The 24,123-nt window shown below is 45.2% G+C and overlaps 1 protein-coding gene across 1 annotated transcript in view; it reads left to right on the forward strand.

Annotated features, from left to right (window-relative positions):
* Poln (DNA polymerase nu) overlaps nucleotides 1-24,123 on the forward strand; it is a 114,039-nt gene extending 89,916 nt beyond the window's left edge. Inside the window, exons 17-22 of the mRNA XM_032916412.1 lie at nucleotides 4,919-5,050; nucleotides 16,969-17,079; nucleotides 17,754-17,832; nucleotides 21,646-21,713; nucleotides 22,428-22,489; nucleotides 23,791-24,123. Of these exons, the coding sequence (XP_032772303.1) occupies nucleotides 4,919-5,050; nucleotides 16,969-17,079; nucleotides 17,754-17,832; nucleotides 21,646-21,713; nucleotides 22,428-22,489; nucleotides 23,791-23,871 (533 nt within the window). The 3' untranslated portion in view covers nucleotides 23,872-24,123. The remainder of the gene's footprint in view (nucleotides 1-4,918; nucleotides 5,051-16,968; nucleotides 17,080-17,753; nucleotides 17,833-21,645; nucleotides 21,714-22,427; nucleotides 22,490-23,790) is intronic.

The following is a 24,123-nucleotide window of genomic DNA, read 5'->3' on the forward strand; positions in this document are numbered from 1 at the left end:
ATGCCTAGCCAGGGAGAAACATAGCTCTGACACCACCTTTAGAAAATGGTTAGAGCTGTGATGAGAACAGAAGGGAAGACCATGGGCTATGAGACAAGCAGAGAAGATACTTGGAAGAGATGTGGGTCTGCATGCCCAGTCCCCTGCAGCATGCATGGCAGCCCCTTCTATCACCTAAGATGTACGTATCCCCTGTGTTATCTAGGATCTTGAGCCAGAGCTGGCTCACAAGCGCATTGCCTCTCCCATATCCAGCTAAATCCAGCATCTTCCAACTCACTGGGCACTTCCCCATCTTGCTGGGCCTGCTTAGAGCCATCTGTGCTAGTGGATTTTTGTAAACTTGATACAAATTAAGACATATCCAGGAAAAGGGAATCTAAACTGAGAAAGTGCCTCCAAGAAACAGAAGCCAAGTCTATGGGTATTTTCTTGATTAATAATTGATGTGGGAGGCTCCAGCCCACGGTGAATGGTACCACCCATGAGCAGGTGGTCCTACATTGTATAAGAAAGCAAGCAGAGCAGAACAATGGAAGCAAGCCAGTAAAACACACTCTTCCAGGGCCTCTGCTCCCATTTCTGCCTCCAGGTGCCTGCCCTCAGTGAAGGTCTGTTACCCAGAAGTGTAAGATTAAATGAGCCCTTTCCTTCCCAAGTTGCTTCTGGTCATAGTCTTTATTATAGCAATAGAAACCCTAACTCAGACACTATCTCTGAGCTCAGCAGGACTCTAGTCCCTACAGGAAGTCATCCTAATCCCCAGGCTTGTTGGGCTCCTGCTTTCTGAGTGTTGGCCCAATGCTGAGTCCTCCCCATGATTCCTCAGTGAACTCCTTATTCAGCTGTTGTACAATCAGCAGGAGCTCACTAGATGCATGCAGAATGCCAGGCCTACTCTGCAGCAGGAGGATAAGGGCTCTCATCTGCTCCTAAGGGACCTGGTCTCATACTGAGTGCCCTGGGGATTGTACTTATGATGGAGCCTCAGAACCTGGGAAGCTGCCCAGAGCAGCAATACCTGGACTGTGTGGAGAGGCCTGTTCAAGTAGACCAGACAACATTCTTGGAGCTCTCTGTGGCTAGGCACTTTCTCAGTGCATGAAGCAGAAATGGCCTAGTTAACACTTGTGTTGCTGTTATAAAGTACCCTACAGAAATCAACTTAGGGAAGAAAGGGTTTATTATACTTACAATTTGAGGCTACAGTCCATTATTGCAGGAAAGTTCAGACAGGGACATAAGCATCACATCCACAGTTAAGAGAAGAGAGAGAAGAAACACATGAACCCTTGCTTGCTCTTCTTTTATACTGTCCAAGATCCCTGACTAGGGAATAGTACTGCCCACAATGAGCTGGGTCTTCCTTTGTCAGTCAAAATAATTCTCTATAGACATGTTCACAGACTAACCTGATCTTAGATAATTCCTCAACTGAGACTCTCTTCCCAGGTGATTCCAGTTTGTGTCAAGTTAGCAGTTAAAACTAAGGAGAATAATCTGCTCATTTACTTGACATGCAAACACTGGAACTTTCCACTCCATAACCTCAAAGTCAAGAAGTGACTTACTTATATTTATTTTATATTCATTAGTGTTTTGCATACATAATATGTCTGAGAGGATAGCAGATCCCTTGAAACTGGAATCGCAGGCAGTCAAGAGGTGCCATGTGGGTGCTGGGAAATGAAGCCAGGTTCTCTGGAAAAGCAGCCAGTGCTCCCAACCACTGAGCCATCTCTCAGCCCCTCATATTAATTTTATAATGTAAAATACAATCCAATTCCAAAACCTCAATGTTTTCAAAACTTCAGCACTTCTGAAGTCCAAAGTCTCTTGTAAATTCTCTTAACTATAGGCTCTTCTAAAGACAAAATCTATTTTCATCCTTAAATGTTTTTCTTCCAAAAAGGAAACACTGGGACATAAATGAATAAACAAAAGCTAAAATTTAAATTTTAGCAAAACTAAAATCTAGCATAGACCCAAATCCTATAGTTCAGCACTCATCTGAGATTCACTCATAGTCTTCTGGGCCCCAAAGGCCCTGGGGAGCCCCACTTCTCCAGCTCTGCTGTCTACGGCATACATAGTTTCCCTGTTAACCAGCTCCATTTTTGTACCCACAGCTATTGTGGGGGGTATACAGCCCACAGGTCTGGATTCTCCAATATATTGGGGAGAGGGTTAATTGCAACTGAGGCATCACCGTCAGCAATGTCCAGTCAAGGTCCTTCTTCAGGGACTCCAACTTTGTCACAAGGTGCCAAGTCTCAGCTGTTCTCAAATTCTCCCTTTAAAGCCTTCAGAACCAGTACTACTCTTACGTTACTACTACTACTACTCTTACGTTGGACAACTCTTACGTTACTAAGTCTTGCTGAGGTGTGACCTCACCTGCTGACACTGAGAAAACACTCCTCTGTTGTCCCAGTGCGTCATAGGTTCACCTACTCCTCTGTTGTCCCAGTGCGTCATAGGTTCACCCTCGTGGTGCTCATCTTGTTGACAACCACAAGATTTGCTGATTCTTCAGCCCACAATCAGCATACACAGTTTTTTAGCCAAAACATTATGCAAATAGCCTGAGTCCAGTTAATAACAAAGGCCCCGTTTCCCTCTGGAACATGATCTGGGCCTCTTCTGTCTATATTACTTTCAGCAGTCTTCTCTTTGAAACTCCTACAAGAATGGTCCGTTAATGTCCAGGATCTAGGACATCCACCACCCTCACTTGATCCTCTGCTCTCCACAAGCACCAAGCATGCACATGGTTCACAAACATACATGAAGGCAAAAGTCACACACTTAAAATAAAACAAAAAATTATTTTAAAAGATGGCTCATTAAGTTCTTCCCAGATAACTGATTGGCATTTTCAAGCCCAAAGTAACAAATGCTTTCACATTCTGTCCATAAAAAACAGTCCAAGCACAAAAGCTACGTGGTCAAGTCTGCTATAGAACACTCAGCTAACGGCAATAGTTTCTGTCTGAGTCACACTTTCGTTGCTGCAATAAAACACCCTGGGAAACTGCTTACTTGGGATGTAGTCCAGGATGCTAACATGTAAAGAAATGGGGTACCTTGACCACAGGCCTAGCCTGAATGACCCAGATGTCGGAACTGTAGACAAGGACTTCAGAGCTGCTCAGGGCATAAAGACAAACATGCTCACAACAAACGGGGAAACAAAAGCTGCCAAATAAGAGCCAATGGAACCGCAGCTAGCAGCATCTGAAATGAAGGTCCCGGTTAGTTAACAGCACATTGGAGATTAGAAAAGAAGACAATTCCCCGTCCCTCTGACTGACTGCATGAGGGCCTCAGCCTCTGTTGAGTCCTTTCTTAAAACCAATGGACTTGTCTATTCCAGTGCTGTAGTGGAAAGTAATGATTAGAATTTGATGGAAGAAAGGGATTTTGATGAAAATTTTCAGTAAAATGAAGCAAAGCACTTAACTGTATTGTGGAGACACCACACTACCTTCATTAAGCCCTAAAGGGAGTTTAAAGAGGACCCCCCAGCAAAATTTGTGTCAGGAAGGCTTGGACATGTGCAGAGGACCCAGGCATTTGTCCCTCTCTATTGAGAAAAAAAACGGGGGTTGGGGATTTAGCTCAGTGGTAGAGCGCTTGCCAGCAAACGCAAGGCCCTGGGTTCGGCCCCCAGCTCCGGAAAAAAAAAAAAAAAAAAAAAGAAAAAGAAAAGAAAAGAAAAGAAAAAGAAAAGAGAAAAAAACGGAGCTCTCCACTCTTCCAAGCAAACCTGCTTTGTCACTGCTCCAAGTGTTCAGTGTTGTGCCATTAGAACTCCTGAACGTTTCAGCTGCTGAAGGCCAGGGTGGCCTCACTAAAAGGGGAATCAAAAGGTGATTCTGAGAGGTCAGATAGCTCCTCTCTTAAGGAGGCCTTCCTATCTTCACAGACATGGAGTTTAAATGCTAGGCCTGAAGGCTTCTTGGGTACCCTTTGCGAGTGGAGTTGGCCAGTTCAAAGCTCAATGAGCCTCCTCTTGCCCTAGTATGACTCTACCAAGAGTCAGCTCTTAGAACTCTTCAGTGTTATTCCAAGAACACAGAACTTTCTCCTTAATACTGCTGTTAGGAAAGGGCCTGGTACCCATTCCTGAAGGAGAAGAGAACATTTACACATTAAACCTCAAGTAGAAATCACACTGGCTTAGAGTTTGTTTCCTAGGATTTCTGACCAGGGCTAAGGATTAGGCTAAGAAATGTTGTTCCCAATTCACGATTGAAGAAACAGATTTATTGGGAGCTAAGCAACTTCCTCCAAGACCACTAGAACCTCCTGTGGATGGCAGAGATGAAGTCAGACCCAGGTTTGTATCCCAGTATCTGGACCCAGCAAACAAGAGGCTCATATGCTAGAACTTGGTGCCACCTCTACCAGAGACTTTTACTACTTCACTGTGGCCACTTCACAAAAACTTTGCCTCTTTGGGAGCAAAATATTGATCTAAGTCAAAAGCATGTATTCTAAAATAAGAATGCTAAGTAAGCATGGGTGCCCCTAAATACCATATTTCCCCATTTGCCATCTACTCTGCCTTCCTGTTCCTGTGGGCCCACAGCTTTTCCCAGCCCTACAATCAGATCTCCTATTGACTAAACTGAGAGTAATGAGTCTGCCTGTTCCCAACTTCACATGCAGCTCCTGGCAGACAGTCAAGACTACTGGGAGAAATAAGTTTTAAATGGCCCTGTTCAGGTCAATGGCCACCCAATATCCAGTGTGTGAAGCCCAAAGCTAATATTATCCAAACCAATCACATAAGGCCCACACCACAACCGGGCCCTTTGTCCCTTTGGCCTACAGTTAGCTCATTTCCACACATCATATTTTCACCTGATACGGTTTAGGCCTAAACCTGATGCTATGTCTTCCTGACTCACAGGAAAAGAACGGCTTGCTGCTTGCCTTGGAGTCACTGTTTTGGAAGCCACCCACTTTTTGGAGCAATTTCTACAGAAGTACAAGAAAATCAAGGACTTTGCCCAGACAGTTATTGGCCAGTGTCACAGCGCAGGTAAGCCAGCTGCAGCCAGCCCCCTCCTCTTAAAACAGACAGTGGTATCCTCTCTTTGTTGCTGAGTAGATGGACAGATAAATGAGTGTCTGTATGGTTTGTGTATGACTTGGTGAAGTTGGGTGGAGGTGTCTGAGAGAGCCATCAGCCCTACTGGATCAACAGAGCTAAAAGATTACATGTGGAAAGGAGGGGCTAGAACTGGTTTCTACCTGTAGCAACAAGAAGAATAAGCTTGAATTAACATGATAACTACACTTGCATAAAAATAGACAAATAACTGTAGCTATCTTTTGCTACTTTGTGGATTCTTCTTTCTTCCACACTTCTTCACCCTTTCAATTCCCTAACACTAGATAAGAAAAAAAGGAAAGATACCCCTGAATAAGTCAGGGGTCGGAAAGGGGGCAATATTATCATTAGACTACTTCCTGCTGACTAGCAATGTTGAATTAATTGGAGCAAGTTTGATCTTGGCTGCCAGGATATCTAATTTTTTCTTGTTTCTTCTTTGCCCCTGCTAGAGCATGAGGCAAATCATAGCTACTGTGGACACACTGAAGCAGCCCCATAACCCACACCTGGGGTTAAAATGAAAACATATTCTTATAATACTTCTGTGTTTTTTAAAGAAATAAAAACTCCAAAATTATCACTACAGATAAAACAGTACACCTAGGCCGTGCAGTGGTGGTGTATGCCTTTGATCCCAGCACTTAGGCAGAGGCAGTCAGATCTCTGTGAGTTCAAGGCCAGCCTGGTCCTCAGAGTGAGTTCCTGGACAGCCAGTACTTGTCTCAAAGAACAAACAAACAAACAAAGCCCTACACCTGAGAGTGAAGACCATATACTCCTACGTTCTGGCATTCTTTACATGTTTATATTTTTATAGTATCTCCACAAGTAAAGCATGTCCCCACACACACAGTGTGGGTATAGCTTTGCATGCACTCTGTAAGAATGGCTCTGTCTACATATTTGTTTGGAAATGCACTGCAATCCCATTGACTGTACATTTTTTAAAAGGCTATCCCAATAAAACAAGTCTCACCAAAAATGTGAGACTTAGACACATATGCTTTAATTGGAAATAAGAGGATAAAGAGCATTACTTTTTAATATTTATTTTAATTTTTATGAGAATAAGTGTTTTGCTCACATGTGTGATATATCGCATAAGTGGCTGGTGGTGTGCATCCCCGAAACTGGAGTTACAGATGCTTGTGAGGTACTGTGGGTGCTGGGAACCAAGTGCAGGTTCTCTGCAAGAACAGCCAGTGCTCTTAAACACTGAGCACCTCTCCAGCCCAAGAGTATTTGTAAAAGAAAGAGATTTGTAACTGTGGATGAGTTGTATTCAACACACATGCAGCAAAAAAAAAAAAAATAAAAAAAAAGAATAAACTGTAGGAAAGAGCAGCAGCGGAAATCACAGAAGGAGAGAAAGGGAACAAATGGGGGGTCACTGTGAACAACAATCAGGAGGGTTACTACTCGGTGCAGGGAGAGCATTGATAAATCAGTGCTAACGACATGAAAATGAAAACCGGACTGGACTGCAGGACTTCCTGCCCCTAAATGTGAGCTCTGGAATGTGCCCCACGGTGCAGCAAACACCTGTAGTCCCAAATTTTCTCTGGGGCTCAGGAGATTATAGCCTAGAGCCTGAGCTTATGCTCATGGGCTCTGGGCAGTACCCACAGGCTTGTTCTTGCCCTGCCTGCAGATGCCATCAGGCGTCTTAGTCCAGCAGCACTGTTGCAAGAGATTTGAAGAGTCTGGTATCAGAGCTATAACCTGAAGACAGTCTATGAGCAGTGAAGGTATTAGATCAGGAGCAGAGGGGAAATGAGGGAAAAAACGGGAGAGCCACTCAAGGAGAGTCCAGGAAGCTGGGACCCAAACAGTGCAAGTGGGTTCAGGCTTTAGATGCCCATGCACTCTATCTTCCCCAGTTCAAAAGAATCCTGACCACACCAGCTGTTCCTAAGTCCCCCAGGGAGGCCAGGTCCACAACTTGTTCATGTAGCTGTATCTTAACACAAGACTCAAAATTGTCCAAACCAAGATATCTCAACTGCAGTCAACCGAGACTGCTGCTGCTTTTGTTCCTCTACCTCCTTCCCGTGCCTGGTGCCCTTAGTGTGACCATAGCCATTTTTAAAATTTACCTGGGGGTGGGTGGGTGAGGGAGTAGATTCCTGTACCAATATTCCCATGGCTTAACATTTACTCCTGAGTACATGGTGGAGGCTGCCAGGTATCCTGACATGAGAATGACTGAGAGTGCTGCCTCAGCACTGAGTACCAGTATAGAGTGGCAGGGCACCAGGTCCTTTTGCACTATAAATAGGAACTCAGCAGCAATGCTGGAAATGTTGGGTAGAGTAAAAACAAGGCTTGAAACATATTTGGTCAGATTATATCTACTTTTGACCACAGTGGAGTCACTCCGTGGACAATTACAAACCAGGCCAAAGGACATGAGTTTTCAGACACTCTGCCTATTGCTGTAGTTACCAAGAGAAAAAAAACTGAATAAAAGTGCCTATGTCTAGAGGCACACAGTGCAGGTCAGGAGGAGCCTTGCACAGAGTTACCACTGGAAACAGCCAGCAGGATGGTCCCAGTGTTCATAGGCCAGAATAAGCTCACTGGTTACCGGACAACACCCAGTAGAGGCCTCACAAGGGCTGCACCTTGGTTGTCAATCTGACTATATCTACAAAAAGGCTGCTCTAAAGTCCTTACCCCCAGCATAAAGATAGGTCTCAAAGACAAGGAGATACACAAGTGACGTAAACCTGCCAAGATAGCGGCAGATAGAGAGCAGTCATATTTATGCCAACAACATGACACCTGTGATGCCCAACATCCAATCAGAATCGATGTAAGTGTGACGGCATGGGAAGCAGATGTGCTGACCTAGACACACAGTACCCTGTCCTTGTATCACATATCTCCCAGGGAACCTCATCACCTCATGACGATTACACTGGGGCAGCTCGGGGCTTACCTAATGTGTGCAAGACTCTGGATTTCAGTACTTAACACCCTACCACCACCACCAAAGATTACAGATACTTTTATGTGGAGAGTTCTACCAGTTCTTAGACCTATGAACCCACCAGTGAAAGATTTGCTTCTGACCCACAGAAGTCTTCACTGCTTAGGAACTTATGTAACCAATTGTATGGCTATTCTTGGTTGTCAATTTGACTACATCTGGAATTAACTAAAACCCAAAAATGGAGGCACAGCTGTGAAGGATTTTTGAATTATTGAAGTAGGAAGATCCATTTCTAATCCAGATCTTTGAGGTATGAAAACTCACCTTTAATCCAGATCATTTTAGCTTCCCACCTCTAATCTGGGCCACACCCTCTGCTAGAAGCCTATATAAAGACATGGAAAAAAGAAGTTTTTGCTCTTTGCCTGCTTACTTTTGCTTTTTTAGCAAGTCCATTCCAGATTCCAGAGTCTACTGAAAACCACCTCAGACATCCAGTTTCATGGATTGAGCAACTACTGGATTATAAACTTTCTGTTCATAGCCAGCCATTGTTGGATTAGCTGGATTGCAGCCTGTAAGTCATTAGTAAATCCTCCCCTGCCTCTCTCTATATATATGAAGAGAGGAAGACCTTAATCCAGATCGTTGATGTATGAAGACTCACCTTTAATCCAGACCATTTTAACTGGGGAAGTCCACTTTATAGATAGATAGATAGATAGATAGATAGATAGATAGATAGATAGATAGATAGATAGATAGATTCATTCTATAAGTTCTGTTACTCTACAGAACTCTGACTAATACAGAGTTTGGTACCAGAATTGATTCTAGAGCAATCTGTGTATAAAGATGAGTCTTTTAAGTATCTGGAATAGGCTTTTCAATTTGGTAACCTACAGTTACCAAATCTCTCTAGTTAATGAAGCCTCTCTTGGGAGATCACAGAGTACTGAAAGCTCATGGTGTGAACTACATTACAAACCTAAAGAAACAAATATATTGATTATCCTGTTTCACCAATTGTAGTGGCAATGGATTTAGTGACCTTATATACAAAACTTTTGACAGTTTGGAGGAAAAATAAGGACAGTCATAAGGATGGGCAGTTACTCCTGGCGTCTCTGGGAAATGACAAAGGATAGGAGTGAGCTCCATGATAAAACTAACTCCTAGCATCTCAGAATATGGTGAAAAACAACAGTGAACTTAGGATAAAACTGACCAGTTCTAGATTCCCATCAACAATCTGAAAGATTGCTAAGTGTGTCCTGGAAGAAAAGAATCTTCTTTCCACAGCCACAGCTCAAGTGGTGGGAAATCAAATCGATGCCTTCAGTATACGGTTGCCTGATTTACGGTGAAAATTCAAGTGCTAGCACCAGAGGTAGAGAATGAGATCTTGTAATGTGGAATAAGGATGTATGGAAGGAAGCTATTAAAGCTGAGAACTTGGAACCCTCAGATTCTGAAGGGCTTATCTCTCCTGAAGTAGTCTCTCTACCCTTAGCCACAGTCATTGAAATATTGCCTTTTGACCTTTTGAAATTAATCCTTCATTGTTTGCTGCTAAACCAGAAGAGCCTTTCTGAAGGAGATGCCAGGCATGACAATGCTGATGTCCCTCAGAACCTAACAATAGTTGCTTCTAGACCAGTGGTTCTCAACCTTCCTAGTGCAAGCAACCCTTTAATACAGTTCCTCATGTTATAGTGACCCCAACCATAAAATTATGTTGTTGCTGCTTCATAATGTAATTTTGCTACTGTTATAAATTATAATGTAAATATCTGTGTTTTCTGATGGTCCTAGGCAACCCCTGTGTAAGGGTTGCTGGACACTCCTCTCAAAGGGATCGTAGCCGACAGGTTGAGAACCACTGCTCTAGACCTATAACCAGACGGAAAGCATCTGGTTAGGACACTCCTAGAGGGGAGGGAGAAGGGTAGTCCATGAGGGGTGTACTACACGACTCTCAAGCAGAAGTTTAGGGAATATGTGTGGGAATGGATTTTAAAGGTACAAAATAATGGTGGAAGGACCATAAAACTAGATCAGGCTGAGTTTATTGATATGGCCCCCCTGCGTGGAAATTCTGTTTAATATGGAAACTAGCATAGTTTCTAAAAAGAGGTGTCAGAAGTTTATTTGAATGTTGATTAGAGCGTTTTTCAAAAGATGGCCTACTGGAAAGGGGTTGGGGATGCTTGACAGTCTTTGACTCAGTGTGGACGAAGGGGTTTTATGGCTCAGGAAAACTGCAGTGCTCGAGTTGGCAGGCACAGTGTGTAAAACCCAGTCTCCCAAATGGACAGGCACAGAAGACACGCCTTCACTAGTCCTGTCAGAGACAAAATGGTGGAGGTGCACAGTCGACGAGCTTTGTTCTTGCCTTTTCTCTTGTGCCAGATCTTAGGGTCGGAGATGCTGCTGTCAGTTGCATGAGTTCAATGAAATGGATTTAATTGGTCCCCGAGGTAACAGGCCGGGTGGCAACACCGAATCACCAAAGGCACGGTGATCGTGGTTACTGTAATGGGCAGCATAGACAAAGTAATATCCATAACGGCCTGACCCATAATGGTCAGCACATGCAAAGTAAATTATATGATGTCATGACTCATGTGGATCTTTGGTAATGGTTAATCAATCATAATGTTTCCAGTCATGAAATAGATAAAAAACCTACTGGATTTTTATTTGATCTGTGTAAGTGGAAAAATTCTGAAACAAATGAAACAGGCTTCATTGGACTGTGGTAAAAGGCAATTTCTGTCCATGAATTGATTTGCAGACTTGAGGTTAGATTGTAGATCCAGAACCCCTTGAATGAAGGGATGGCAAAGTTCCCCTGAGGAAGGACCCTGATAAAATACCTAAGAGTTTACTGTTTGTGTATCTCCAGTCTTTCCCCTAGAGTGACCTACAACCTTTTGGATTTTTTTATTCTTTTCTTTTTTTCGGAGCTGGGGACCGAACCCAGGGCCTTGCGCTTGCTAGGCAAGCGCTCTACCACTGAGCTAAATCCCCAACCCAACCTACAGCCTTTTACAAGAGAAACCGTATACTGGGAGAAGGGAAACAATCAGACTTTACAGGTCTATTGGTTCTGAATTAATGCTGATTCCAGGAGATCCCAAGAAACACTGTGGCCATCCAGTTAAAGTGGGAGTTCATGAAAGTCAGGTGATTAATAGAATTTGGCCTGAAGTCCTACACTCAGTAAATCCAGGGGGTCCCCAAACTCAACCTGTGGTAATTTCCCTAGTCCAAGAATTATAATTGGGGTAGATATAAGTTGGCACAGTTCTCACATTGGCTCCCTGATCTGAGGTGTAAAGGCTATTATAGTTGGAAAGGCTAAATGGAAAAAGCCTTTAGAGTTGCCTCCACCAAAGGAAAATAGCGAACCAAGACAAACATCATGTCCTTGGAGGAACTGTAGAAATTAGTGACTTGAAAGATGCAGGGGTGGTGGTTTCCACCACACCTCTCTTTAACTCACCTATCTGGCCAGTGCAGAAGACAGAGGTCATAGGGTATGACAGTTGATTATGAAAACTAAATCAGAATGACTCCTATTGCAGCTACAGTTCTAAAGTTGGTGTCCTTACTTGTAACTTTAATTTGTTTAATGTCTACTTTTAATGATGACCCTTAAACACTTTAACCTTGTAGCCCACCACTCACCAGAGGTGGTGGTAAAGAAAGGATACAGGGGGTAAAAGGGGGGAGTGGATCTGTTTAGAAGAATTCTTTGGAACAACTCCCGTCTGTGTTGTCTGGAAGTCAACGGTTCAGTTCACAGGTCAGCAGCAGCAGTGCAATCCACTGGCAAACACTTCATGGATGCACCAGCAGTCCAGGTCAGTAGAGTTGGGACAGCAAACATGAATCAGCAGCAGTGGCGCTACCTAGCAGAGACAGCCAGCTCCAGTCAACAGCAGGTACCCAGAGGGATCCCAGGAGAAGTTCTTGGTTGTGCTTCTCTCAGGGAAGTCAAAATCATTTAAGATGTGAGCCCCACAAGTGTTGCACAGCGAGCTCTATAAGATGTGAACCCCACAAGTATTGCACAGCTAGCTCTATGAGCAAGCCTAGCTCAGCCTCCATCACTACCATCGAGTGCTATTTAAATCTTCCAAAGACCATGCGTCCTCCACAGGCTTGCCTCAGCGTGCGTCTTGCCTCAGCGTGTGTCTTGCCTCAGCGTGTGTCTTGCCTCAGCTGACACCACTCTGCTAATTGGCTCCAGTCCACTAAAGCAGCAAGAAGCTGCAGCAGATCACTAGAAGTCTGTGGTGTGTTCCTCTCTATGGAGTCCAAGAAATACAGCTCAACTATGCAGTGTAAGATAGACCAGCACATGCACGCTGTTGTAGAAGAATCCTTCATCATGTGTCCTTTCATGTGCTTGCTTTAACAGAACATCCTCTCTCCTGTGTCTGCTTCAGCAAAACATTCCTTCACAAGTCTGCCTTGGTCTTTTCCCGTGTCCACTTCAGGAAAACACTCGTTCACGTGTTTGCCCCAGCAAAGAGCATCCAATACACTGACTTTCCAAAGAACCCTTAAGTTTCCACTTTACTTACTTGAACAAATTATCACATCTAGTACCTGGTATGTAGCTATTGATCTAGCAAATGCCTTTTTCTCAGTACCTGTCCATAAGGACCACCAGAAGCAATTCGCTTTCAGTTGGCAAGTCCAACAATAAACCTTTGCAGTTTTACTCAAGAATATACTAACTCTCCAACCCTGTGTCATAGCCTGGTTAGAAGGGATCTTGATCATCTGTCTTTTCCCCTAAATATCACATTGATACACTATATTGACAACATTATTCTGATTAGATCAAGTAAACATTAGGTAGCAACCACTTTGAACTCATTGGTTACAAATGCATATCAGAAGATGGTAAATCCAACTAGAAATTCACTACCTCAGTGAAATTCTTAGGAGGCCAGTGATGTGGGCCATGTAGAGCTATTCCTTCCATGGTGAAGAACACTTATTGGACCTGGCCCCTCCCACCACAATGTTTAGTGGCCTGTTGGATTCTAGAGATCTCACAATCATTACTTGGATATGTTACTCTGGCCTATATACCAAGTGACTCAGAAAGTTGCTAGCTTTATACAGGGACTGGAATAGGAGAAGGCTTTTTAACAAGTCCAGGCTGCGGGTCACTGTCACTTAGACCATATGATCCAGATGACCCAAAGACACTTGAGGTTTCAGTGGCAAATAGGGCTGCTCTTTGGAGCCTTTGACAAGCCTGTATAGGTGAATCACAGAAGAGTGCTTCGGGATTTTGGAACAAGGCTATACTATCATCTGTAGACAACTGTTCTCCCTTGGAAAGCTGTTGGCCTGCTATTGGGTCTTATTGGAAACTGAATGTTTGACAAGGCGCCACCAAGTTACCATGTGACCTGAGCTACAACCTCATGAGCTGGGTGTTATCTGACCTACCAAGTCATTAAGTAGGATGGGCACAGCAGCAGTCTATTATCAAGTGGAAGTGGAATATTCGTGATCAGGTCTATTCATGATCAGGTCCTGGAGGCACAAGCAAGTTACTCGAATAAGTTGCCCAAAAGTCTATGGTTTCTACTCCATTACAATGCCATCTGCTGTAGCTTCATGGGGTGTTCCCTATGATTAGTTGACATTGGAAGAGAAAACTGCCGCCTGGTTTATTGGTGGTTCTGCATGCTATACAGGCACCATCCAGACATGGACAGCTGCAGCATCACAGCCCCTTTCTAAGACAACCCTGAGAACACCACAGAAGGGAAGTCTTCATAGTAGGCAGAACTTTGAGCAGTACACATGATCATATATTTTGTTTGGAAGTAGAAATGACCAGATATATGCATTTGATTCATGGGCTATAGCCAGTGGACTGGCTGGATGGTAATGGATTTGGAAAGAACATGGTTAGAAAATTGGTGAGAAAGGCATCTGAGGAAGAAGTATGGGATAGATCCTCCAAATGGGTGAAGAATGTGAAGATACTTGTGTCCCATGTCACCAAAAGGTGACTGCAGCTAAGGAGTTCAGTAATCAGATAGATAAAATGACTCGTTATGTGGATAGTCAGTCTCTTTCTCCAGCCATTCTTGTCATGGGCCCATGAATAAAGTGACCATGGTGGCAGAGATGAGGTTATGCATGACCTCAACAACATGGACTTCCACTCATCAAGGCTGACTTGGATACAGCTACTGCCAACAGTAAACACCAACACTGAACCCCAGATACGGCATCATTCACCAGTATGAGCAGCCAGCAATCTGGTGGCAGACTGACTACATTGGACCACTTCCTTTGTAGAAAGGACAATTGTTCTTACTGGATACTTATTCTTATTATTGATTTGCATTTCTTGTATATAATGCTTCTACTGTAAAAACTTTCATAATGGACTCATTTACCATCATAATATTCTACACTGTATTGTTTCTGACCAAGGAACTTCACAGCCAGAGAAGGTTAACAGTGACCCGCAATCATGGAATCCACTGGTCTTCCATGCCCCCCACCACCCTAAAGCACCTGACCTGAAAGAAAGATGGAATGGCCTTTTGAAGACACAGTTACAACACCAGTTAGGTGGCAGCAGCGTGGAAGGCTGGGCAGAGTTCTTTAGAAGGCAGTATATGCTTTGAATCAGCATCTCCCATAGCCAAGATTCATGGGTCCAGAAAGCAAGGAATAGAAAAGAGAGTAGTTCTACTCACTATAACCTGGAGTGACCCACTAGGAAATTTTTTTCTTGTTCCCTCAACCTTAAGTTCTGTTGTCTTAGAAGTAATGGTTCCTGAATAGGGAGTGCTCCAGCCCCACAACAAACATTCTACTGAAATAGAAGCTCAGACTTCACGCTGGCCATGTTTGTGTTTCTAATGCCCTTAAGCCAACAGGCTAAGAAAAGAATAACAGTGTTAAGAGGGATAGTTGATCCAGATTACCATAAGGACGTTGGATTGTTTCTCCACAATGGAGGTAAGAAAGATTACGTCTGGAATGCAGGATATCCTTTAGGGTGTCTCTTGAAGTTACCAGGTTCTGTGATTACAGTCAGTGGGAAACTACAATAACCTAATCCACAGGCCTGCCAGAAATGGGAGTCTGAGTAACTCCTTCCTGAACTGAAGGCCTGCTCAGGTTCTTGCCTGAAGGTAGAGGAAATACAGAATGGGTAGCACAGGGAAGTAGTTATAAAGACTAGCTAAGTCCACATGACTAGTTACAGAAATAAGGATTATAATTGACATGAGTGTTTCTGCTGAATTTTGTTAAATATGCGTTTGTACAGATATTTATGTTTTCTTTCCTTAATTTCTTTATCTTATGATGTAGTATCAAGAGAATATCATGGTTGCCATATTTAAGTTTGAGACAGTAAAAGAATATCCCTTGAGGGACATTGCCACCTATTCTAAATTTAGTCTGTATTTATGATTGTGCAAGGGATGGTTATATCATGGTAGGTGTAATTATGACCCATTAAATATAGAATGCATTTGTAATTATATGTTGGGTAGTTATATTGTGTTTAGGCATTATTATGACCTGATTATTTTTTATTTGGAAATGAATTAAGCGTGATATAAAGAGATATGATTGTGTGTCAGGTTGACAAGGAGTAGATTTGTAATGACTATTCTATTCATTTTTTTTGTCACCTTGACTACATCTAAGATTAACTAAAACCCAAAAATGGAGGGTACACCTATGAGATATATTTTTGCTTAGTTTGAAGTAGTGCAATCCATGTTTAATCTGAATCTTTGAGATATGAAGACACACACACCTCTAATTCAGATCATTTGAGCTGGGACCCCTAATCTGGGCCAAACTTCTCTGGAAACCCACATAAAAACATAGAAAAAGAAAAGTTTTACTCTTTGCATACTTGCTCTGGCCTTGCCAGTAATTCCATTCCTTTACTGGCATTAGAACCTACCTCCTTGGGATTCCAGCATCTACTGAAGACCAACTGAGACATCTAGTCTCATAGACTGAGCAACTACTGACTCCTGGACTTTGTGTTCAAAGTCAGCCATTGTTGGATTAGTTGGACTGCAGCATATGTGTCATTCTAACAAGTCCCCTCTATAAATAGAGATTCATTCTGTAAGTTCTGTTATGCTAGAGAACCCCAACTAATACCCCAACATAGTGGGATTTTATGTGCTCATTTATTTATTTATTTATTTATTTATTTATTTATTTATTTATTTATTTCTTCCTTCTTGTTTTGTGTGTATAATTGTTTTGCCTGTATATATGTGCTTGTATATATGCCTATGAACCACAAGCATGCAGTACCCTCAGAGGCCAGAAGAGGATGTCAAATCCCCTGGGCCTAGAGTTACACATGGTAGCTGTGATGTGGACGCCAGGAAGTAAACCCAGATCTTCTGGAAGAATAAGTGCTCTTAACTACTAAGCCAGCTCTTCCCTACCTTTTCTGCATTTCCTAAGAGCCCCAAGCCATGTAAACTTAGCCCAGAAGACCTCAATCTACATTCATGTGAAGTCATACTCACTGCTTCTTGCTCTATATTCCAGCTGTCATTCACTCTTGAATGGCTCCTGTGCCTAAGCCCTATATATGGCTTTGGACTTCCATAGAATAAAAAACAAACAACCAAACAAGCAAAAACTGCCCTCTGGTTTTGTGTGAGATCTTAGTGGCAGAGGAGAAAAGAGTAGAAGCCTGACAACTGGCCAGCAGAGGCCATCCCACTGTGGGTCTTACTCTCCTACAGAAGCCATCTGCCCTGGGAATACTTGGGACAGCCTTGTAGTGGTAGAGGGAGAGGAGGAGGCACAGTGCTCTTGGTGCTACGCCACTTTTCCTGTCTCTTGTCTTTTCCTTCCTTTACCCTAGGCTATGTGGCATCCATCTTGGGTAGAAGGAGGCCTCTCCCGAGGATCTGTGCACAGAACCAGCAGCTTCGGGCACAAGCAGAGCGACAAGCAGTAAACTTTGTGGTACAAGGTACCAGAGCCCCTAGCCTGCCACTGTGTGTGGCTCCTTCCTGCAGGTCTGTGTTTCCTGCTCCTCGGGTATTTGGAGGTTTGCTGTGGTATTCATACTCTGAAACTCTCCTGCATGGGCCTCACCACCCTCACCTGCCCTACCTGGCAGGAAGTGTCATCACAGCTGTGGACGGGTGGCAGAGCTGTGCTTGTGTCTAAGACAGTTTTGGAAGGATCTGGTGAGGCACACCTCTAACACTAACCCTAGGATTGCAAGCTAAAACAGAAACATTGAAGCCATCATGAACTAAATAAATAGCTAGACCTGTATAGGAAAAAAATGAAATAAAGAGATGGCCTCCCGTGCCCCATGGAGGCCATTCTGTTCCCCCTCTAAAAGCAGAAATCTGAGTCTTTAGGAGCTCCATGAGCAATACAGCCAGTCCTAGAAATGGGTTACTTGACATGGGTCGAGACCCCTCTAGAACCTGAGAATCTGGCTGGGGTCAAGTTTTCTCAGCACTGAGAAGCAAGCAACTGCTGCCTGGAAGAAACGCGGTTTGCTTCCACTTGCAAAAACTCCTTCATCATTAGCCAGGGGAGTGAGCAGTGTCCGTGGGAAATGTCTCTGTAAGAGCTCACACTGTGTGCCGCATACCTCAGGCTCTAAAACAGAACCCTTTGTGCCCGCAGGCTCAGCCGCAGACCTCTGTAAGCTAGCCTTGATTCGCATCTTTGCTGCAGTGGCCACGTCCCCGACCCTGACAGCCAGGTCAGTGCAGTAGTCATTCTTTTTCAGGGCCCAGCCTTGAACTTCTGCCAGAGAGATTTGTCGGGCGCCAAAAGGGCATTATTCCTTCTGCCTACCATACTATCTACCCTCCATCTTACCCTAAGGACCCCAAGCTCCTCCCATGGGCCTTTGCACACCAGGGTGCCCATATCACTGCCTAAGTGGGTCAGCACCTTTGCTCCTGGGAAAGCTCCTGTAGGAAGAACACAGCTTCCCTAGGTGGAAATATGAAAAGGGTCTCATGGATCCCTCCCTATGTAGTGGCCCCAAGAGGGCTTTGGGGACATGGAAACCTACTTGCTATGGGCATTCCTCACCACGCTCACCATTTTCTATTGGCCTGAAATATACTTCATACTCAAGGCATTAATTTTCCCTATCAGCATTCTCTCATCTTTCTTTCAAAACTTTATTTCTTCAAACATTTCCTCTGTCCTTTTTGGCCTTGTACCTGTGTTCTTGGGTGATTTTCACACCTTGGCACAGGAGTGTGCACTATGGGTTGGTGCCATACATAGCTGAAGGCAGGAGGCCTTGCCTCAAGCCCTGTTGTCCACTGCCTTTTGCAGCTCTATTCCAGACATGTTTTTACTAAAAAGAAAGAGGTTAGGAAGCTGCAAACTTCCTCTGGGAACCGTCTCAGAGGAAGGTGCAGACACTACAGCACAGCATTGCTCCAGGCATGGCCAAGAGTTAGCTGGGAGCAGACTATGCAAAGTTTGAGCCCACCTGGTTTCTCTTGTCACCCTTCCTGTCTTCTGCCTAGTAGTCTCAGTGATTCCCTCCCCATTCCCTGCAATTCCTGAGGGTCTGTACATCTACCCACTCCCAGTGTTCTGGAGGTAGCCTCTAGCTTCTAGCTTCACTTGGGCTGTGCATGTTGTATTCCGAAATTTCCTAAATTCAGAAAGCATCCTTCTTTCAGTTCTTGCCTGAGGTGTGTGTACTGACAGCACATAGCATGGCATCTACCACATGCAAGGCTAGCAAGGTGCCTTTCTGTTGCTATTTTGGAATTGTTGAAAGGTGTTGGCATATTAAGGCTTAGGGTCTCCTTGGTGGGAATACCTTTCCAAAATGTGAGCACAGAGAATCTGACTCAGGAATACAGAGAAGAGGAAATGAGACAATAAGCAGCATGTACCTTGTCCAAATCCAGGCAGAGCCAAGCTAGGGCTGGGTGTCCTCCCAGGCCTCAGAGTTTCCTCCCTTATACTACCACACAAATGTACTTCTAGGAGGGAACCACAAAGAACTCAGTATGGCTAGAGTGTGCTATAGGAGGGAGCTTCCTGGCAGGCTCTTGTCAAAGGGATGAGATTAGTCCCTTCTGGAAAGTTCTCTCAAATGAACCAGGATCTGTCTGCCTGTGTCAGGTCAACCAGATGCAGATACAGTAGCTCTGTGCCCTCTGTAGAGCAGATATAAGCTATGGAGGCATGCCCTCCTTCTGGGAGCCTGGGCGGTCTAAGCCTGCATTCTTCTGTTTCTCCTGTTCGTCCCTGTGCCCCAGCTTCCAATGAGAAGTGTGATGTCTCTGTGTCTGTGATGGTGATGTGTGAGTGACTAACAGTCACACTTATTAGGTCCTGCCACACTGGCAGCTCAGATTGCACGATGTGATTTCAGGAAGTGTGAAGGCACTTCTGCTAAATCTGGACAGAGTTGCAAGTGCCTCTTCTGGAGTTTCTGCCCATTTGAAAAGTATTCCACTTGGGAGCCAAGGCCTGCCAAACACCTTGATGTTAGTTTAACGAAACACATCAGTACTACAGTTTAGTCCCTGTCCTGTCCTGCCACAGTCGGACTTCTGGAGGGGAAGTATTGGTGCCCTAGCCAGAGGCAGTACATAAGACACACAGATACCCCTGTGAGAATGTCTCTGATGAATAGCGAATGTATACTTCACTATTCCATAGTCTGCCCATGCCTGCACACTCTTTAGGATGTGCATTTGTTGGCCTCTAGTAACAATGGCCTGGCTACAGTAGCCTGGGCTCAAAAAGGTATACTGTTGTCCTGCCTGAGAAGTCCAAGGCACAGAGGTTGCTGGCTTTATTTTTGAAGCTCAGGCCCTTTCCCTTTGATGTCATGATAGACGTGGCTGCTCTGATGATCATAGCACCTTCTAGGCAAGAGAAAGGTAGTAATGGTCAAAGCAACCCTTTACATGTCTTCCTGGGAGTGGGAAAACAGATGACCTCTGGGTCACCCCACCATAGAAGAGATGCTATGCATGCTGAGAATGTAGCCCTTTCTCTTTCCCATTCATCAGCAAAAGGGTAACAGAGAAGACAGATGGACAGTTCAGCATAGAACTCTGCTGTCAAGTACCATCATGGCTACTCTACTCAGACATTTAAAGGCTGCTTCTTCCTTCTTGCCAGTGAGCACCATCAGATCCCAATATCACTGCTGTCATAAGGGAATTGCTACAACTTCCCTGTGAAGCCTCAGCTTCTAGCTGCCACAGGAGAACAGGGCAAACAGCAGTGGGAGACATATGGCATGTGATTGTTGCCTTCAGAGTCCCATCCATGAGACAGAGCAAGAACCATAGAGGACAGAGCACATGGGATCCTTCTATGCCCTCAACCCTTCCTTGAGGTCTATAGGTCCTGGTGACCATCCCTACCACATGTACTACAGACTCCAGCCCTGAGTGTGCGGAATGTACCCACGAAAATGCTAGCACCAAGCCTGGGGGAGCATACATTCACAGGATTCTGAAATGTCATCTCCCGGGGAAGCTTGGGCACTAGGATCCCAGCCTTCAGGGAGCCTAGGTTTGAACAAGCTAGTACATGTGCTAACTTAGGTCTGGGTTGAGTACCCAGATATTCCCAGCATTTCACTTCTCATCCTGGGCAAGTCTGTGCCTGCTCCTCCAACATGCTTACTCAACAAAGCACTGCTTTCTAGATTCCTACTGATGCCAGAAGGAGCTAAGGAAGCCATACAGGACTGTGGAGAAAGGGAAATCTGGGCAGCCCTCAAAGCCAAGTTCAACTAGAGCTGTGGTTTGGTGCCCCAGAGTACATGTTCAATACTGTATGGGCCACCCACAATACCCATATCCGATGTGGCTTTGTACCTTAAAATTTTAAAGTTTTTCAAGTTCTGTTGAGTATTTTAAGACTTTTAAAAAAAATTTTTAAAAAAGTGCCCATCGCTTCCTCTAAGCTGGGGGTGCATTCCCAACACATTCTAGATTTAGTCTCCCTGCTCCCAGCAGGAGTAGCTCTCCTAACCCTCCTCAGCACTGCTGCCCCTTTGTGCATCATCAAATCCCTGTCAGTGGAAAGTGGGGAACATGGCAGCTGGTGGTGGTGGCTCATGCCTTTTATCCCAGTCCTTGGGAGGCAGAGACAGATGAATCTCTGAGTTCAAGGCCAGTGTGGTCTGCAGAGTGAGTTCCAGGACAGCCACAGGTATTCAGAGTAGGGAGGGAACTAGGGAACATGAATAGGTCCCATGCGTTTTGCTTTCCCTGGGGAGTTCTTTTTCTGCTCTACCAGTCTTCCATGAGCATAAAATGCTCAGCCTGGTCAGGGGCTGGACAGCTCTCCAGAAGTCGTGTCTACTTCTCTCCTGGCCCCTCCTGTCTACATCTTGGAGCTGTCTGGTGGTAAGCAATCCCAGACCATAGTGCCAGGATGACTATAACCTATTCCACACAGAGCCACACTCTTTATAAACCAAATACCAAACAACCTATAAGGAACGTTGAAGGACAACCTTAGGTCCGGTGTGGAGGTATCCACACTCCCAAGTGACTTCCTTCCTCTCCAGGTTAGTTGCCCAAATCCATGATGAGCTGCTGTTTGAAGTAGAAGATACTCAGATCCCTGAGTTTGCAGGTGCGTCTAGGGGAGCACAGTGGGTGGTGTATCCAACAGTTAGGAAATTTCCTATCTCCTTGAAGCTTCTCCTCTCAGTCTCTCAAGGCTTCTCCCAGCTGGCAGCTTACTTGGTGACCCTAGTAAGAGACGATATATGTCTAGTGCTCCAGAACAGCCATGAAGCTTCTGTGTACAAACATCTACGGCTCAAACTCCCACGATAGATCGCACAGTCAGGGCCACAATGACACCTTCAGAGGCATGACAAGAACATTAGGCCTTTGCCAAAAGCATCAAAGATAATGGCCTTCCATGCCCAGACTATTTGGACTAGGAAGAATAACCTGGTACCTCCTCCTAACTCTACCATCACAGCCAGAACTGCTGGTGTGGCCACAACACCTACCTGTCTCAGTTGGCCTGCCACTTCTGTGAAGTGCTGGGGTAGAAGGGTGGGGCCAGCTCACTCAGTACAGTGACCAGAACGGTGGGCTGAGGGTCCTTTAAGCTACATTCTGAGCCATGGATGCACACACTGGGAGTTGAACAAGCTTTTACATGAGAGGATCAAGGGTTTGAGTGACTTGTAGATCCAAGAAGCAATCAGGTAACTTGGTTCAAGCAGCATTAAGCCTGTAGGTTCCTCAGTCCTCAACTCTTGGGGCCTGGAAGCCAGAAGGCTGGCCAGACCTTGACCTACACAGCCTGTAAGCAACTGCTTTCCTGTTCTAGCTCTTGTCAGAAGGATCATGGAGTCCTTGCAACAGGTACAGACCTTGGAACTGCAGCTGCAGGTAAGGAAACACATCTGCCCAGCATCGCTGCTCTATCCCTTACACCTGAGTCAGCTCAGGGTGGGCAAGAGGGCACTATCCCAGCCCCAGAGGCCAGGAGGGCAAGGAGGAAGGCAAATTTCAGTCTTATGGACCAGGATTACTGCCCTCCCAGCCCACACTTGCCCTGCTGAGGAACCCTTTCCTACTTGGCTGCTCCCTGGTAAGAAGCCACCACCATGGGTATCTGCTGTTTCTCCTACCAGCCTCTGGCTAAACCTCTTCCCTGAGACTCAGCATCACTGAAGGTGTGAGCACCAGGCCCACCTACTCCAAGTGCACCCCAGGACACGTCTAAGCACAAGTGCACCCCAGGACACGTCTAAGCACAAGCCCACTCTCACCTGCCTAGACACTGCTTAGAGGTAGTTCTGGGTTCTTGTCAAGAAAAGACCTTTGGATATCTCAGCATAGGCTCCCCAGAGCAGTATGGATAACCAGGCAGTGAGCACAGGTGGGAGCCTTGAAACCTGTAGAGCCACCCAGATGGTACCAGAAACACATCTTTTCATTTAGTAAAGAATCCAGCCCAGTGGATCCCTCAGAACTGAGCAGAGCCACAGAAGATGGCTGACCACCTTTCAGAGCAGCCTTGGCTTCTGCTCACAGGCTCTGAGATCTTCCTGGAAAAGGCTCTGCCTACTCACTTTTCCCTTTATTGAAAGACACCCTGTAGCACACCAGACATGACATGCCTCTAGGTGGCCAAGTGGCAGAGTCAAGGAGCGACATATTTACCTAGTTGGTGGCAGGACTCCTCCTAACCGAGGTAGTCTACAACACCTACAATGCCTGTGGTGAACCAAGAAGTAGGTGCTGAGGGAGGAGCTTGAAGCCAAGGAAACTAAATTTAGCTGCCATCAGGGGGCCCTCATGAGGCAGAAGACTGGCAAACAGCTGAGGGCCAGCCCCTTTCTTCTGACAAGGTGGCTTTGTCTAATGCCTTGTGAAAAAGTCCACCTTTAGTCAGGGTCTTCTGCCCCTGACAGGGTGAGCACATGTTGTACTAAGACATTCCTGCCCTAAAGCACCATGCCTGGGTGCCCTGTAGACCTACACACTGGCTGAGACCTGGTAGATAGGGAGGTCCACCATGGTCCATGCATGTGAGCTTACAACAGGGAACATGGGACTTTACATCTGAGTGTCCATATGTATGCTGGGATGTGTGTCCCTGAGCACTGCTTCCTCATCAACCTGCATGGGGCCTGGGAGGTGGCTGGGTTTCTCCTTGGAGCTCATTTCTGGTTGTCACCCCACAGGTGCCCCTAAAGGTGAACTTGAGTATTGGCCGCTCATGGGGACACCTGACCCCACTGCAGGAGACCCTGGGCTCAGCCTGACCCATCTCCCAGCAACAGTCCAGCAACCAGTGAGGTCCCTGCTTTCTACCCCCATAAAGGGCTTTTTCTTTCATCCTGCGTATCTGTATCCCTGGGCAACAGTGGAATGAGAGAGTTTGTTTCCACCAATCCATCCTACAGCCTTTTCCCATGTCACAAGCTTGCACTCTATGAGGGCTAAACTATACAGGCTACATTAACCCTTTGTGGAACAACTAGGGTACCTGAAGTAAATGTCTAATGAGAAGCTGA

The sequence above is a fragment of the Rattus rattus genome, chromosome 11 (assembly GCF_011064425.1).
Source record: "Rattus rattus isolate New Zealand chromosome 11, Rrattus_CSIRO_v1, whole genome shotgun sequence".
NCBI classification, from domain to species: domain Eukaryota; kingdom Metazoa; phylum Chordata; class Mammalia; order Rodentia; family Muridae; genus Rattus; species Rattus rattus.